The sequence below is a fragment of the Amblyraja radiata genome, chromosome 4 (genome assembly GCF_010909765.2).
Source record: "Amblyraja radiata isolate CabotCenter1 chromosome 4, sAmbRad1.1.pri, whole genome shotgun sequence".
NCBI lineage: Eukaryota > Metazoa > Chordata > Chondrichthyes > Rajiformes > Rajidae > Amblyraja > Amblyraja radiata.
The window spans coordinates 120,291,235-120,310,341 of record NC_045959.1 but is presented as its reverse complement, the minus strand read 5'-3'; the positions used below and the strand labels follow the sequence as shown (position 1 = coordinate 120,310,341).

The window sequence follows — 19,107 nt, the reverse complement described above, 5'->3', positions numbered from 1 at the left end:
GCCCACACCGACCAACATGTCCCATCTGCCCGTGTGTGGCCCCTAACCCACTAAACCTACCCTAGCCACGTACCTGCCTAAATGTCTCTTAAATGTTGTGATGGCACCTGAGGTATGACTAGTTGCCTATGGTATCTACACCATACAGTGTGGAAGCAAGCCCAACTTGCCCACACTAGCCAACATGTCCCATCTACACTAGTCCCACCAGCCTGCGTTTGGTCCATATCCCTCCAAACTTGTCCTATGCATGTGAGTGAAGTGCTGTGTCAGCATGAACAGATGTTTGTAAGTCTTCATTCATACAGCCACTGGGCTCGTTCCGTCTTTAAACAATAGGTGCAGGAGTAGGCCATTCGGCCCTTTGAGCCAGCACTGCCATTCAATGTGATCATGGCTGATCATCCCCAATCAGTACCCCGTTCCCGCCTTCTCCCCATATCCCCTGACTCCGCTATCTTTAAGAGCCCTATCTAGCTCTCTCTTGACTCCACTATCTTTAAGAGCCCTATCTAGCTCTCTCTTGAAAGCATCCAGAGAACCTGCCTCCACCGCCCTCTGAGGCAGAGAATTCCACAGACTCACAACTCTCTGTGAGAAAAAGAGTTTCCTCGTCTCCGTTCCAAATAGCTTACCCCTTATTCTTTTTTTTTTTTATATATATTTTTATTAAATAATAGTAAGCGACAATTTAATTACAAATTTCTTACATCATTTTTTTTTAAAGAATAAAGATAAATGGAGAAAAATGTGAGAGAAAGTAACAGAGAGAGAAGAAGAAGAGAGAAAAAGGAAAACGCAGAGAGAAACTACCAATGACAAGATTATGGAGATAGATCTGGGAAATGTTGAGTGTAACTATTCATCCAGTCCCAAACTCATGTTTCAACTCTGATTCTGTGTTAAACCAATTTACCCTTTCAAATATTCAATAAATGGAGACCATATTCTTAAGCTGTGGCCAACAGGCCCTTCAGCCCACGCCGACCGTCGATCATCCGTTCACACTGGTTCTGTCAGGGCCAGATTTACGTATAAGCTAGACAAGCTTAAGCTTAGGGCCTCGAGATCTAGGGGAGCCTACTCACCTCACTGACCATCCGCCCACCGTGACCTCCTACTCTTTGCCCGCTGACCCTGGCCACTCCACCGCCCGCCAGCAGCCCGCAGCCGTCGCCTTACCTGCAGCCTGGACTCAGCACCGGGCCTGAAGCTTCCACGCTGCAGATTCCCACTCCCCTGGGTTTGACTGCGCTGGGTCCAAGTGCCAGTCCCCCTAACCCTGGTAACATCAGTGGCTGTTCCACTGGGTCTTCCCCATTCCCCTCAAACCATGTGACCCCAGTTCTTCCCCACCCACACTACAGTCCTCATACCCCCTTGACCACCCACCACCCCTCCACCAGACATCGCCTCGGCCTCAGTCCACTCACCTGCCTTCCTCCGGCCCCAACCCCCATCCCTGCCGCAGGCCCAACACTCCAGAGCTTCAAACGGCGATCCAGGTAAGGCATCGCCTGCTCCGCGGTGAATCCAATATGTATTTTAAAACCAACTGTTTAATGACAACATACCGTAGGATCTAAAAGTGTCACACTGTCACTGTCGGGTAGTCATGGTCCTCTAGTCGTGGGGGTGGGGGATTGGGGCTCACAAGTGAAATAACTTAGGGCCTCTCTTCATCTAAATCCGGCCCTGGGTTCTGTGTTACCTCACTTTCACATCCAGTCCCTACACACACTTCAAACACGCAGGTCTTTGCCGTGTGGGGGGAAAACCGGAGCGCCCGGAGAAAACCCAAGGGAGAACATGCAGACTCCACGCACAGGCAGCACCCGAGGTCAGGACCGAACCCGCGTCTCTGGCGCTGTGAGGCAGCGGCCATACCAGCTGTGCCGCTGTGAGGCAGCAGCTCTACCCGCTGTTGAAAGAAGTAACACCACTTTTGGATGGTTGCAGTAAACTTAGAAGATACATCACTTCAGGCTACTGAACAGGCACTGTGATACAAGAAGAAGGTAGACATGCTGGAGAAACTCAGCGGGTGAGGCAGCATCTGTGGAGCGAAGGAATACAGTGGCTGCAACAGTATTCATACCCCTTGAACTTTTCCACATTTTGTCACGTTACAACCACAAACATAAATGTAATTTATTGGGATTTTATGTGATAGACCAACACAAAATGGTGCATAATTGTGAAGTGGAAGGAAAATGATACATGGTTTTCAAATTTTTTTACAAATAAAAACTGAAAAGTGTGGCGTGCAAAAGTATTCAGCCCCCCTGAGTCAATACTTTGTAGAACCACCTTTCGCTGCAATTACAGCTGCAAGTCTTTTGGGGTACGTCTCTACCAGCTTTGCACATCTAGAGACTGAAATTTTTGCCCATTCTTCTTTGCAAAATAGCTCAAGCTCAGTCAGATTGGATGGAGAGCGTCTGTGAACAGCAATTTTCAAGTTTTGCCAGAGATTCTCAATTGGATTTAGGTCTGGACTTTGACTGGGCCATTCTAACACATGAATATGCTTTGATCTGAACCATTCCATTGTAGCTCTGGCTGTATGTTTAGGGTCGTTGTCCTGCTGGAAGGTGAACCTACGCCCCAGTCTCAAGTCTTTTGCAGGTTTTCTTCCAAGATTGCCCTGTATTTGGCTCCATCCATCTTCCCATCAACTCTGACCAGCTTCCCTGTCCCTGCTGAAGAAAAGCATCCCCACACCATGATGCTGCCACCACCATGTTTCACAGTGGGGATGGTGTGTTCAGGGTGATGTGCAGTGTTAGTTTTCCGCCACACATAGCGTTTTGCATTTAGTTCAAGTTCAAGTGAGTTTATTGTCATGTGTCCCTGTATAGGACAATGAAATTCTTGCTTTGCTTAAGCACACAGAAAATAGTAGGCATTTACTACAAAAACAGATAAATGTGTCCATACACCATGATATAAATATATACACACATGAATAAATAAACTGATAGTGCAAATAACAGAAAGTGGTTGCTAATAATCAGAGTTTTGTCCGAGCCAGGTTTAATATGAGGGGAAGTAGCTATTTAGGCCAAAAACTTCAATTTTGGTCTCATCTGACCAGAGCACCTTCCTCCACATGTTTGCTGTGTTCCCCACATGGCTTGTGGCAAACTGCAAACGGGACTTCTTATGGCTTTTTTTCAACAATGGCTTTCTTCTTGCCACTCTTCCATAAAGGCCCGATTTGTGGAGTGCACAACTATTAATTATCCTGTGGACAGATTCTCCCACCTGAGCTGTGGATCTCTGCAGCTCCTCCAGAGTTACCATATATTATCTTGGCTGCTTCTCTGATCAATGCTCTCCTTGCCCGGCCTGTCAGTTTAGGTGGACGGCCATGTCTTGGTAGGTTTGCAGTTGTGCCATACTCTTTCCATTTTCGGATGATGGATTGAACAGTGCTCCGTGAGATGTTCAAAGCTTGGGATATTTTTTTATAACCTAACCCTGCTTTAAACTTCTCCACAACTTTATCCCTGACCTGTCTGGTGTGTTCCTTGGGCTTCATGATGCTGTTTGTTCACTAATGTTCTCTAACAAACCTCTGAGGCCTTCACAGAACAGCTGTATTTATACTGAGATTAGATTACACACAAGTGGACTCTATTTACTAATTAGATGACTTCTGAAGGCAATTGGTTGCACTGGATTTTATTTAGGGGTATCAGAGTAAAGGGGGCTGAATACTTTTGCACGCCACACTTTTCAGTTTTTTATTTGTAAAAAAATTTGAAAACCATGTATCATTTTCCTTCCACTTCACAATTATGCGCCACTTTGTGTTGGTCTATCACATAAAATCCCAATAAAATACATTTACGTTTGTGGTTGTAACGTGACAAAATGTGGAAAAGTTCAAGGGGTATGAAAACTTTTGCAAACCACTGTAGGTGACATTTCGGCTCAAGACCCTTCTTCAGACTGATGTGGGGGTGGGGGGAGGGGGGCGCCTCTCCTATAGATGCTGTAGGTCGATAGATGCTGCCTCACCCGCTGAGTTTCTCCATCATTTGTGTCTACCTTCGATTTTTCCAGCATCTGCAGTTCTTTCTTAAACATTGGAACACAATAAGACATCAGACATTACTGTTTCTTTTTAAATTTGCTGAGAGAAAATTTAAAATATTGCATCACCCATTAAAAACTGCTGAACGATGTAGCTATATTTTGTTTAAGAAGGAACTGCCGATGCTGGAAAGATCGAAGGTAGATAAAAATGCTGGAGAAACTCAGCGGGTCAGGCAGCATCTATGGAGCGAAGGAATAGGTGGCGTTTCGGGTCGAGACCCTTCTTCATATTTTAGTTGTTGATTTTAGATTTTGTTCCATTCAATCTGGCAGGGTTGGAGCGCTTGGCCTGGCATCGGGGGTCCTGCTTGTCATTCTGCTCTTCTGCTTGTACAAAGTGTTCTGTCCAAAGACCTACGGCCAAGGTGGTCTCTCCCACGGGAGGAGGAGACGTGGAGATCTCCCCTGTGATGACTATGGCTACTCGCCACCCATCAGTGAGACCTTGCCACTCATATTGAAGGGGCATTTAATGGTGAGTACGTGCTTGGAACCACTGCACCCCCTGTGTAAATAAAACTCTTCCATTGACAGATTTTAGTGTTTAAGAAGGAACTGCAGATGCTGGAAAATCGAAGGTAGACAAAAGTGCTGGAGAAACTCAGCGGGTGCAGCAGCGTCTATGGAGCGAAGGAAATAGGCAACGTTTCGGGCCGAAACCCAGAAGGGTTTCGGCCCGAAACGTTGCCTATTTCCTTCAGGGTTTCGGGATGAAACGTTGCCTATTTCCTTCGCTCCATAGGCGCTGCTGCACCCGCTGGGTTTCTCCACCACTTTTGTCTACCTACAGATTTTAGTTTTTAGTTTTAGAGATACAGCACGGAAACAGGCCCTTCAACCCACCGAGTCCTCACCGCCCAGCCACCCCCGTAAACTAACACAAGCCGACACACACTAGGGACACACACGCAGAGAGTGGTGAGTCTGTGGAATTCTCTGCCTCAGAGGGCGGTGGAGGCCGGCTCTCTGGATACTTTCAAGAGAGAGCTAGATAGGGCTCGTAAAGATAGCGGAGTCAGGGGATATGGGGAGAAGGTAGGAACGGGGTACTGATTGTGGATGATCAGCCATGATCACAATGAATGGCGGTGCTGGCTCGAAGGGCCGAATGGCCTACTCCTGCACCTATTGTCTATTGCCTATTGTACCAAATATACAAAACAAGGCCGATTTACCTACATGTATGGGAGAAAACCAAAGATATCGGAGAAAACCCACCAGGTCATGGGGAGAACGTGCAAATTCCGTGCGGACAGCGCCCGCGGTCGGGATGGAATCCTGGTCTCTGGCACTGCACGCGCTGTAAGGCAACAACTCTACCACTGCTCCACCGTGACCACCCAAGATACAGCATGGAAACAGGCTCTTCAGTCCACCAAGTCCATACTAACCATCGACCACTCGTTCATAACAGGGGCAATGTTACAGTGGGCGAACAACCATCGAGTCAAGTGTGTTTTTTTATCATATGTCCCAAACATAACAATGACATCTGGTGGAAGGAACTGCACATGCTGGTTTACATCAAAGAGACACACAAAACACTGGAGTAACTGAACATAAGTATTCGGAGTAGAATTAGGCTATTCGGTCCACCGTCTACTCCGCCATTCAATCATGGCTGACCTATCTCTCCATCCTAACCCCATTCTCCTGCCTTCTCCCCATAACCCCTGACACCCGTACTAATCAAAAATCTATCTAAAACTAGACTAAGTGGGACCCATTGGGTCCCATGTTCACACGGGAGGGCTGGTCCCCCAACGCAATATTCCACCTCTCCACCAATTGCACCTCTCCACCAATTACTTCAACCCAAACAACCATTTGCAGTGCATTTTTACTTCAACCCAAACAACCATTTGCAGTGCATTTTTACTTCAAACAAAACATATTTTCATTTTCAAACCACATTAAGGACACTCACAGTTGAGTAGACATGTGTTCAGTGTTATTCAGAGCTCAGAGAGTCCTGACCCTCTGGCTTCCTCCATCTTGCAGAGACTAAGTGAGGCACACCACTCCCTGGTTTTATAGCCCTCCCCCTCCCTCCAGCAGGGGCAGCAGAGAGAATGGCAAATTATTTAAAAACATTAATATCTCTCTGATATTTTTATCGATGGGAAAAATCCTCTGGTCCCGGAAGGCGAAGGGGGGCTCTGAGCGAGGTGGCCAAAAATGACAGCCGTAGGTGGCGGCGTTCTCTCGGAAATTGCAGCACAGCGAGCCAAAAGCGGTCAAGATCAGACTTTTAGTAATAGAGTTAGACACAAAACGCTAGAATAAATCAGCGGGACAGGCAGCATCTCTGGAGAGAAGGAATGGGAGATGTTTCGGGTCGAGACCCTTCTTCAGACTGAGAGTCTATATCTTGGTTCCCTTTCATCTGGTTCGCTGTGTTACTCCAGCATTTTGTGTCTAGAACGACAGATGGCACAATGGGCTAAGTGTTCGGCTGGCAACCGGAAGGTAGCTGGTTCGAATCCCGCTTGGAGTGCATACTGGCGTTGTGTCCTTGGGCAAGACACTTCACCCACCTTTGCCTGTGTGTGTCCTTGGGCAAGACACTTCACCCACCTTTGCCTGTGTGTGTGGATGTAATTATGTGAAGCACTTTGGGGTCAATGCAAGTTGACTAAAAATGTGCTATATAAATAAAGAAATTTAAATTTAAATTTAAATTTAGCACAATGAAATTCTTACTTACAGCCGCACAACAGAATATGTCAACAGTACTCTGCAAAGAATATAATAAACAAAACAAAATGTTTATTTATGTATATAATCATAAAACAAACAAACAATAATAGCGCAAAAAATATAGTGCAAAAAAAATAGTGCACCCATTCACACATGTTCTAAGTTAACAAACTTTTTCATCCACTCCCTACACACTAGGGATAAATCACAGAGGCCAATTAACCTACAAACCCGCACATCTTTGGGATATTTGGCAATAGAAAAATAGGTGCTGGAGTAGGCCATTCGGCCCCTCCAACTAGCACCGCCATTCAATAGGTTTAAGAAGGAACTGCAGATGCTGGAAAATCGAAGGTAGACAAAAATGCTGGAGAAACTCAGCGGGTGAGGCAGCATCTATGGAGGGAAGGAATAGGTGACGTTTCGGGTCGAGCCCCTTCTGAAGACCTTTCTGGTGTAATTTAGTTTAGTGATACAGCGCGGAAATAGGCCCTTCAGCCTACCGGGTCCACACTGACCAGCGATCCCCGCACACTAACACTATCCTGCACACACTAGGGACAATTTACATTTATACCAAGCCAATTAACCTACAGACCCGCACGTCTTTGGAGTGTGGGAGGAAACCATAGATCCTGGAGAAAACCCACGCAGGTCACGGGGAGAACGTACAAACTTGTAACAGACAGCACCCATAGTCATTGATCAAACCCGGGTCTCTAGCGCTGTGAGGCAGCTACTCTACCGCTGTCCACTTTGCTGCCCCCAAAGCCACATTTGTTTATGTGAAAGATTTTTTTAAAGACAGAACTGCAGATGCTGGAAAAATCGAAGGTAGACAAAAATGTTGGAGAAACTCAGCGGGTGAGGCAGTGGAGGCCAAGTCACTGGATGGATTTAAGAGAGAGTTAGATAGAGCTCCAGAGGCTGGTGGAATCAAGGGATATGGGGAGAAGGCAGGCACGGGTTATTGATTGGGGACGATCAGCCATGATCACAATGAATGGCGGTGCTGGATTGAAGGGCCAATTGGTCTCCTCCTGCACCTATTTTCTATGTGGGGGTGGGGAGGGGGGCAGGAAGAAGAAAGGAAGAGGCAGAGACAGTAGGAGAGCTGGGAAGGGGATGGGAAGGAGGGAGAAAGCAAGGACCACCTGAAACGTTGCCTATTTCCTTCGCTCCATAGACGCTGCCTCACCCACTGAGTTTCTCCAGCATTTATGTCTACCTTACATTCGAACATTATGTTTTTTTCTGAAATGTATTTTTCTCCTCTAGGATATTGAATGCTTGGCGAGTGATGGGATGTTGTTGGTCAGCTCCTGCCTGTCTGGGCAGATCAGAGTGTGGGATGCACAGACCGGTGATTGTCTCACTGTGATATCAAACTCCAGGTAAAGGATTCACTCACTCACTTCGGCTTGTTATATTTCTGGTGTTGAGTCTCAAGTTTGCTTTTGAATCCTCTCGTGCTTAAGAAGAATTCCACTTGGTACATTCCAGCAGATGAGCTGGGTACAGGATAATATAATCTGGCTGTTAGATTTAATCAAACAAACTTCCTCACTGTGGTCATCCCTATTGGAAGGGAATTTAACCAGGCATTTTACCTTATTTAAGAATAAGGGGTAAGCCATTTAGAGCGGAGACAAGGAAACACTTTTTCACACAGAGAGTTGTGAGTCTGTGGAATTATCTGCCTCAGAGGGCGGTGGAGGCCGGTTCTCTGGATACTTTCAAGAGAGAGCTACATAGGGCTCTTAAAGATAGCGGAGTCAGGGGATATGGGGAGAAGGCAGGAACGGGGTACTGATTGGGGATGATCAGCCATGATCACATTGAATGGCGGTGCTGGCTTGAAGGGCCAAATGGCCTACTCCTGCACTTATTGTCTATAGTCTGTTGTCTGTCAAAGTATACGGCATGATATTGACTTGGCGTTCCTGACTCGGTACTTTCCTACCGGAGACCGCGGTGTCAGGTTGTTATAGGCCGCAGGCGTGACAATAAGCTAAACTGAACTGCAAATGCTTTCAAGTCAATGATCACTTCCGTGGTTTGTTTTCAGGCAATGGGGAGAGAGCGGTGTTCTCCTCGAGCGGCAGCAGAGCCGGGAATACATATCGGATCCTGAAAACGGAGAGGATGATGTGTATGAGAATGGATACACCTTCCAGAGGCAGCTAACCTCTCCGCAGCCCCTTCTCTTCACCGACCAGCCTGACCTGTCCAGCTTTATAGACACCAACTTTGCCGAGCAGATGAAAGAAGACCACACGGCTCCCAGGCAGAGAATTATCTCCGAGTGTTCGCAAGAGACTGGCTACGACTTTGGCCGGGCATACGACAAGGCGTACGAGGATCATATGATGCTCAACGCGCAAAACCTGCGGGGTTTCCCGTCCCGCCCAGCGCCCGTCAAGTCCCAAACGTCAGTGAGCCTGAAGTCACAGGGTTGGGACGTCGGCTGTAACCACCGCAGGAGAAGTCTCGGTGACGAGCCCTTGGCTGTGTACGATATGGCCTCTGCCCTGCCCGTGGGCGGTGGGGACGGTGAAAGCTCTGTGTGGAGTCTGGGCATACAGGGCAACCTCATCGTGACCGGACGGAGTGACGGCAGGCTCCAGGTAACTATTCCGCTCTTCCCAACTTCAAATGAACACTTCATTACTTTTGGAAATTAGGATTAAGGTTCAGTGTCGTTGTTGTCACGTGCACCGAGGTACAGTGAAAATTTTTTATTTTGCCTGCCGCGCGCATCTCATTTAAACCTTGCCCCTTTCCTATATAGAGTCACAGAGTGATACAGTGTGGAAACAGGCCCTTCAGCTCAACTTGCCCACACCAGCCAACATGTCCCAGCTACTCTAGTCCCACCTGCCAGCATTTGGTCCATATCCCTCCAAACCTGTCCTATCCAAGTACCTGTCTAAAGGGCCTGTCCCACTTGGCGATTTTTTCAGTGTCATATCAGTGTCGCCAAAATTTTTGAACATTTCAAAATCCAGCGGCGACAAAAAAAATGTTGCGCCACTTGGAAAAACACCAGCGTCAATACGTCATCACGCCGCTAATGTTTTGGTGACCTGATACGTCAGTCAATGATGCCGAAAAAATCACCAAGTGGAACAGGCCCTTAACTGTTTCTTAAACGTTGGGATAGTCCCAGCCTCAACTACCTCCTCTGGCAGCTTGTTCCATACACCCACTGTGTGAAAAAGTTACCCCTCAGATTCCCATTAAATCTTTTCCCCTTCACCTTGAACCTATGTCCTCTGGTCCTCGATCCACCTTCTTTGAGCAAGAGACTCTACCGATCTACCCGATCTATTCCTCTCATGATCTTATACACCTCTATAAGATCACCCCTCATCCTCCTGGGCTCCATGGAATATAGACCCAGCCTGCTCAACCTCTCCCTATAGCTCACACCCTCTAGTCCTGGCAACATCCTCGTAAAAAATTCTCTACCCTTTCCAACTTGACAGCATCTTTCCTGAACATGGTGCCCAGAATTTAACCCAATATTTTAAATGGGGCCTCACCGATGTCTTGTACAACTGCAACATGACCTCCCAACTTCTATACTCAATACACTGGCTGTTAACCATATAACAATTACAGCACGGAAACAGGCCATCTCGACCCCTCTAGTCCGTGCCGAACACATAGTCTCCCCTAGTCCCATATACCTGCGCTCAGACCATAACCCTCCATTCCTTTCCCATCCATATAACTATCCAATTTATTTTTAAATGATAAAAACGAACCTGCCTCCACCACCTTCACTGGAAGCTCATTCCACACAGCTACCACTCTCTGAGTAAAGAAGTTCCCCCTCATGTTACCCCTAAACTTCAGTCCCTTAATTCTCAAGTCATGTCCCCTTGTTTGAATCTTCCCTACTCTCAGTGGGAAAAGCTTTTCCACGTCAACTCTGTCTATCCCTCTCATCATTTTAAAAACCTCTATCAAGTCCCCCCTTAACCTTCTGCGCTCCAAAGAATAAAGCCCTAACTTGTTCAACCTTTCTCTGTAACTTAGTTGCTGAAACCCAGGCAACATTCTAGTAAATCTCCTCTGCACTCTCTCTATTTTGTTGACATCCTTCCTATAATTAGGCGACCAAAATTGTACACCATACTCCAGAATTGGCCTCACCAATGCCTTGTACAATTTTAACATTACATCCCAACTTCTATACTCAATGCTCTGATTTATAAAGGCCAGCACACCAAAAGCTTTCTTTACCACCCTATCTACATGAGATTCCACTTTCATGGAACTGTGTACAGTTATTCCCAGATCCCTCTGTTCACCTACATTCTTCAATTCCCTACCATTTACCATGTACGTCCTATTTTGATTTGTCCTGCCAAGATGTAGCACCTCACACTTATCAGCATTAAACTCCATCTGCCATCTTTCAGCCCACTCTTCCAACTGGCATAAATCTCTCTGTAGACTTTGAAACTCTTCTTCATTACCCGCAACCCCACCTATCTTAGTATCATCTGCATACTTACTAATCCAATTTACCACACCATCGTCCAGATCATTGATGTACATGACAAACAACAGTGGACCCAACACAGATCCCTGTGGCACCCCACTCGTCACTGGCCTCCAACCTGACAAACAACCATCCACCATTACTCTCTGGCATCTCCCATTCAGCCACTGTTGAATCCATCTTGCTACTCCACCATTAATACCCAACCATTGAACCTTCTTAACCAAGCTGTTGAAGGCCAAATTTTGACCACCCGATCTACCTGCGACTCCACCTTCAAGGAACCATGCACCTGTACTCCTAGATCCCTCTGCTCTACAACACTACCCAGAGGCCTACCATTTACTGTGTAGGTCCTGCCCTTGTTCGACGTCCCAAAATGCAACACCCCACACTTCTCTGTATTAAATTCCATCAACCATTCCTCCGCCCACCTGGCCAATCGATCCAGATCCTGCTGCAATCGTTCACAACCATCTTCACTATCTGCAAAACCACCTACTTTTGTATCATCAGCAAACTTGCTGATCTTGCCCTGTATATTCTCATCCAAATCATTGATGTTGATGTGGTTCTGAACACATAAAAAAAAGGAGGGAGAAGTATGAAGGCACACAGATAAAGAGTACACAGCCTGCACCAGGCTGGCAATGTCAAAGGCTCAGCTTTTACAGCTGTAATTTCTACATGGTGAAACCAAAATGTATAAAAATGGCCTTTATTAAAATCTGACAATGTGCACTTTAACCACATGTGATTTTTTTCTATTGCAAATCTCAAATTGTGGAGTACAGAGGCAAATAAATAAATGATGGGCCTTTGTCCTGAATATTATGGAAGGCACTGTAGAGCCTCAGCATTACATCCCTGTCTTTGTATACAAGCCCTCTTGAAATAAATGCTAGCGTTGAGTTTGCTTTCTTGACTACCGATTCGACTTGCTGATTAACTTTTTGGGAATCCTGCAGCAGCTCTCCCAAGGCCCTTTGCTCCCCTGATTAAAGGATTCATACTCCATTTAGAAAATAATCGACACTTTTATTCTTATTACCAAAATGCATGACTCCACACTTTGCTATGCTGTATTCCATCTACCACTTCTCTGCCCACTCTCCCAACCTGTCCAAGTCCTTCTCCAGAGTCCCTGCTTTCTCTACACTGCCTGCCCTTCCAACTATTTTCGTATCATCCGCAAACTTGGCCACAAAGCCTTCAATCCGAACCATTATTATACATGGAAGAGGGCGGAGGAAGAGTGTGGTTTAAGAATCTCTCACAAAGGCACGTGGCTATGCAGGGAATGGAGGAATGCGGATCACGTGCAGGCAGAGATTAGTTTAACTTGGCGTCATGTTCAGCACGGTCATTGTGGGCCGATGGGCCTCTTCCTGTGCTGTACTGTTCTGTGGAAGAGCTACTGTACGACATTTACGTATTTGTGGTGTGGCACGGCGGTAAAGTTGTTGCCTTGCAGCTCCAGAGACCCAGGTGCTCTCTGCACGGAGTTTGTACGTTCTCCCCGTGACCTGCCTGGGTTTTCTCCGGGTGCTCCAGTTTCCTCCCACACTCCAAAGACGTACAGGTTTGTAGGCTAAGTATTTAAGATGGAACTGCAGATGCTGGAAAATCGAAGGTAGACAAACCCTTCTTCAGGGTTTCGGCCCGAAACATTGCCTATTCCCTTTGCTCCATAGATGCTGCCTCACCTGCTGAGTTTCTCCAGCATTTTTGTCTCCCAGATTTGTAGGCTAATCGGCTTGGTATAATTGTAAATTGTCCCTAGTGCTAGTGTACGGGGATCGCTGGTCGGCGCAAACTGGTTGGCCAAAGGGTCCTATTTCCACACTGTATCTCAAAACTAAATTTAAAATTAAATCCAGATCTACTGTATAACTGATGTTTTAATATTTAACCCTTTGTCCGCCTTATTTCAGGTGTGGAACGCTACAGATGGATTGCTTCGCTGCTGTGACGAGGAGGGCTCGTCAGGGATAACTGCACTGGCTTTCATCACAAACAGGTAGCGACTTGTGTGCATGGAATGGTCCACCCCCTCATCCTTACACAACACACGGATAGGTGTGGTGAGAGTCCGAAGAAAGGTCTCTACCTGAAACGTCACCTATCCATGTTCCCCACAGATGTTGCCTGACCCGCTGAGTTACTCCAGCACTCTGTGAAACGTCACCTATCCATGTTCCCCACAGATGCTGCCTGACCCGCTGAGTTACTCCAGCACTCTGTGAAACGTCCCTATCCATGTTCCCCACAGATGCTGCCTGACCCGCTGAGTTACTCCAGCACTCTGTGAAACGTCACCTATCCATGTTCCCCACAGATGCTGCCTGACCCGCTGAGTTACTCCAGCACTCTGTGAAACGTCACCTATCCATGTTCCCCACAGATGCTGCCTGACCCGCTGAGTTACTCCAGCACTCTGTGAAACGTCACCTATCCATGTTCCCCACAGATGCTGCCTGACCCGCTGAGTTACTCCAGCACTCTGTGAAACGTCACCTATCCATGTTCCCCACAGATGCTGCCTGACCCGCTGAGTTACTCCAGCACTCTGTGAAACGTCCCTATCCATGTTCCCCACAGATGCTGCCTGACCCGCTGAGTTACTCCAGCACTCTGTGAAACGTCACCTATCCATGTTCTCCACAGATGCTGCCTGACCCGCTGAGTTAAGGGAGTGTCCCACTGCGGCGACCTAATTGGCGAGTTTAGGAGTTTGAAAAAATGACATGTTGATAGTTTAACACCTTGATAGTTATTTAGAAACATTTTGCAGAGACCATTATGTCTAGTAGGAACAAGGAACTGCAGATGCTGGGTTTACAAAACAAGACACAGAGTGCTGAAGTAATTCACTGGGTCCAGCAACATCTCTGGAGAACATGGGTAGGTGACGTTTCGGGTCAGGACCCTTTCCGATGAAACAGTGCGGCACGGTGGCCCAGCAGTAGAGTTGCTGCCTCACAGCGCCAGAGACCCGGGTTCCATCCTGACTACGGAGTTTGTATGTTCTCCCTGTGACCGCGTAGGTTTTCTCCGAGTGCTCTGGTTTCCTCCCACATTCCAAGGGCTTGCTGGTTAATTGGCTTCTGAAAATTGTCCCTAGTGTTGGATAGAACCAGTGTATGGGGTGATCGCTGGTCGGTACTGATTCAGTGGGCTGAAGGCCCTGTTTCCACGCTGTATCTCTAAACTAAACTAAACTTCAGACTATTCCTTCATTTCCAAACTAATTGTTGCTATCTTGTGTAATAATTGGTGAGACAGTTATTTTTTATTTTATTGTTTCGTTTTTAGTTTTAGAGATACAGCTCGGCAACAGGCCCTTCGGCCCACCAAGTCCGCACTGACCAGCGATCCCCGCACATTAACACAACCCTACACACAAGGGACAATTTACACTTATAATAAAACATACAAACCTAAGCCAATTAACCTACAAACCTGTACCTATTTGCAGTGTGGGGGGGAAACCGATGATCTTGGAGAAAAAAGCCGGCATTCAATACCATCATCCCCTCCAAGCTGGTTGCCACGGAGCTGGGTCTCGGCGCATCCCTCTGCAATTGGATCCTCGACTTCCTCATCCACAGACCACAGTCTGTTCGAATTGGAGAAATACTTCATCCCCATTAACAATCAGCACGGGAATACCTCAAGGCTGCGTGCTCAGCTGCTGTACTCACTGTATACTCATGACTGTGTAGCCAGACATAGTGCAAACTCCATCATCAAGTTTGCCGCCGACACCACTGTTGTGGGACAAATTACAGATGGCGATGAGTCAGAGTATAGAAGTGAGATCGACCGATTAACCAAATGGTGCCAGCACAACAACCTGGCTCTCAATATCAGTAAAACCAATGAACTGATTGTGGATTTTAGATGAGGAAGGGTGAGGATCCACAATCCTGTTTATATCAATAGGATGATGGTGGAGAGAGTCAAAAACTTCAAATTCCTGGGCGTGCATATTTCCGACGATCTTTCCTGCACCCAGCACACCAATGCAATTATAAAGAAAGCACATCAGCACCTCTACTTCCTGAAAAGATTAAGGAGATTCGGTATGTCAAAGAGGATTCTCTTATGCACAAGTGCACAGTAGAGAGCATGCTGATTGGCTACATCGTGGCCTGGTTCGGAAACTTGAATGTCCAGGAGCGGAAAAGAATGCAGAAAGTTGTGACCACTGCCCAGTCCATCACCGGCTCTGACCTTCTTCGTCTGAAGAAGGGTTTCGGCCTGAAACGTTGCCTATTTCCTTCGCTCCATAGATGCTGCTGCACCCGCTGAGTTTCTCCAGCATTTTTGTCTACCACCGGCTCTGACCTCCCCACCATCGAAGGGATCTATCACAGTCGCTGCCTCAAAAAGGCTGCCGGCATCTTCAGAGCCACACACTCATTTCACCCCTGCCATCAGGAAGAAGGTACAGGAGCCTGAAAACTGTAACGTCCAGGTTCAGGAACAGCTTCTTCCCTACAGCCATCAGGCTATTAAACACAACGACCTCCAAATAAGCTCTGAACTACAATAGACTATTACTATTATTATTATTATTGCACTACAATTATATATATATATGTATATAATATATTTATGTGTGTGTGCTTGTGAGTTTGTGTACATATACACACACTGAACTTTTTCTCTCGTTTATCATATTGTTTACAGTGTACTATGTTTACATACTCTGTTGTGCTGCAGCAAGTAAGAATTTCATCGTTCTATCTGGGACACATGACAATAAAATACTCTTGACTCTTGGTCACGGGGAGAATGTACAAACTCCGTACAGACAGCACCCGTGGAACCCGGGTCTCCGGCGCTGCAAGCGCTGTAAGGCAGCAACTCTACCGCTGCGCCACCGTGCCGCCCGTGTCTAAATGCTTGTACTGTTTCATATTCTTTGCAGATTTTAAGACATATCAGTGGTGTTAAATCAGCCACGGTTGTCACATGTGATAGTGGCCTGCGGAGTAGCAGTGGTGAAATTTACCATGAAACTGTTTTGGCCAGCTTGCAAACATGTTGGGACCAAAACAGAGCACGGAAATTATTGTATGTCTGTACACAAAACAATCAGCGCTTAGTAAAGTAACTCTACTTTCTCTTACAGAATTGTTGCAGCCAGACTGAATGGTTCATTAGATTTTTATTGTTTAGATACCAATAAGACTTTTAATCAGCTTCAATACAGAGGTAGGACAAAGATATTTTTTTTTTGCAATGGTTATTTCTCTTCTGTTTCTGACCTTCTCCCACGTTTATTATGCACCTTGTCCATTGTTAACTGTTGGTTGGGACATCGTTAACTAATCCTGAGCCTAACATGCTTTGATGTACCACGCAGAGTGTGGGATTAAATTGATTGCACCTCAAAAAAATTCTGGAGCTGTCATAGAAGTCAGCCTTCTATACTCTGCCATTCTATTATATATTCTCTTCTGTAATCTTTCTATATTCTAATTTCTCCTCATTTCTCATATAGTCTTATAAGTTTGTGAATTAATACGATTAATTAATACGTGAATTAATACATACGATTTCATTTATTTATGGATATTGTTTATGACACTTTATAAATATTCTTGTTTTTGTTTTTTGTATGCTGTTTCACACTTGCTTTTTATTCTTTTATTCTGTTCGAAATAGAGAATTAAATAAATAAATGATAAATAAATAAATTGATGTGTAGCGGAGAAGGGGTTGGAATAAATAAGAGTATACTTCCTCCCACTCCTTTTCGAACATGTAAGATTTAATTTGTGATGTTGATGAGAAGTTATTTACTGAGTGGTGTGGAGGTTTATTATTCTCTAGACGAAGTGTAGACTACCCCAACGCACCCGGTCCCAACACGTAGCCCCCACGGGAGGCGTGGTCATCCAGCTCAAGCCGTTCCCAAACGTACAATTCCATCACTCCCCTGCCTCCCGCAGCAGTGCTCTTTAAAAAAAAAATTCCAATGGCACTTGCCCTGCATGTTGCAACAGCAATTCGCCCTCCCCCTCCCGTGAGGTGAAAAGTTCAGAGTGTTCCTGTGTCACAACATTGTGTCGAAGTGTGTTGGAAGCTGGCAGGAATGATTTTAACAGTAAAAATCTTGTGAAAGTTGACATTTTTAAAGCTTTAATCGCGAATAACTTGTGAAATATAGGATGAAATCTTCAGTGAAGCTGATCACTGCTAGCCAAGCCATTGCGACGTCATCAGTGAAAGCTGGTCGTTCTAAATTAAAAGTCTTTTGATGTTTGTAAACTTTAATCAGTAATGGAAGTGTCATATGGAGGCGGTGTACAGGAAGGGACAAAGCCGACTGTATTTTTTAAGGAGGCTGAGGGCATTTAACATCTGCCAACCCCTACTGTGCAGTGTCTACCATTCAGTGGTGGCCAGTGCTCTGTTTTTTGCCGTGGCCTGTTGGGGAGATGGCGCCCGTATAGCGGATAAAAACAGACTGGACAAGCTAATCAGGAAGGCCGGCTCAGTGGTCGGGGCTGAGCAACGAACGGTCCAGCAGGTGGCAGAGGCCAGAACTCTGAACAAACTAGGTTCTATAATGACCAACCCCACTCTCCCACTCCATGCCCTGAAGGTGATCAAGAGCAGCATCTTCAGTCAGAGACTGATTGCACCAATGTGCAAAACTGAGAGACATAGGAAGTCCTGTTTACCAGCTGCTATAAGGTTATATAATGTGCATAAATAACTGCACTTTTTTTTTAATTAATTGTATTTTAACTTGTATTTTAACTTGTATTTTAACTTGTTAAGTATGGAAGCCATTTGAGGAAATGTGTGGTGTTATGTCTGTCTTGAAGCTGTCGTGGCACTGTAATTTCCTGTAAAGGATTATTAAAGGTATAATCAATCAATCAATCAAGTCGAGAAATAAAACATAAAATGTTCAGTGAAGGTATTCTCTGCCGAGAGGGGAAAAATGTGAATCAGAATATGTAAAAATGTTATCGTTACTGCGTAGTTTTTGCGAAGATGTAAAGACACACGCATATACACACAAATATACACACAAACAAGATCAGAGTTTTAATCAGTATATTATTTCATTTTATTGTTATTTTGCTTTATTTTTAATTTTTTTTGTTTTACATGTTCGAACTATATATTATCTATATTCTCTTCTATATTATCTATATTCTCTATTATATATTTTATATATTCTCTCCTGTATTTAATATAAGGTCATAAGTGATAAGAGCAGAATTAGGCCGTTCAGCTAGTACTTGGGTATGTGTTCATCTATATGTGTGCACCTTTTACATATTTAGAGATGGAGTAGAAGATCATATGAAGGGTTTCATGACGGGTCTCGACCCGAAACGTCACCCATTTCTTCTCTCCCGAGATGCTGCCTCACCCGCTGAGTTACCCCAGCATTTTGTGTCTCTCTTCGGTTTAAACCAGCACCTGCAGTTCCTTCTTACACATAAGATCATTAGTGATAGGAACAGCATTAGGCCATTCGGCCCATCAAGTCTACTCCGTCATTCAATCATGGCTGACCTATCTCTCCCTCCTAACCCTGTTCTCCTACCTTCTCCACACTCAGCAAAATCAATAACCCCACTCTCACCATCGACGGCACCACTGTCTCCCCAACTCCCCAGGCCCGCAACCTTGGCGTGATCTTTGATTCCACCATCTCCCTTGAGCCTCACATCCGCCATGTCATTAAAACCTCCTTCTTTCATCTCGGCAACATCGCCAAACTCAGACCCTCTCTCACACCGCCCGCTGCTGAAAGA

General features: G+C 45.7%; 1 protein-coding gene across 1 annotated transcript in view; it reads left to right on the top strand.

Annotated features, from left to right (window-relative positions):
- The window catches only part of LOC116972538 (SREBF chaperone), a 72,726-nt gene that overhangs the window by 40,704 nt on the left and 12,915 nt on the right, over positions 1–19,107 (top strand). The window contains exons 14-18 of the mRNA XM_033020358.1: positions 4,378–4,579; positions 8,083–8,198; positions 8,873–9,431; positions 13,252–13,337; positions 16,458–16,540. Of these exons, the coding sequence (XP_032876249.1) occupies positions 4,378–4,579; positions 8,083–8,198; positions 8,873–9,431; positions 13,252–13,337; positions 16,458–16,540 (1,046 nt within the window). The remainder of the gene's footprint in view (positions 1–4,377; positions 4,580–8,082; positions 8,199–8,872; positions 9,432–13,251; positions 13,338–16,457; positions 16,541–19,107) is intronic.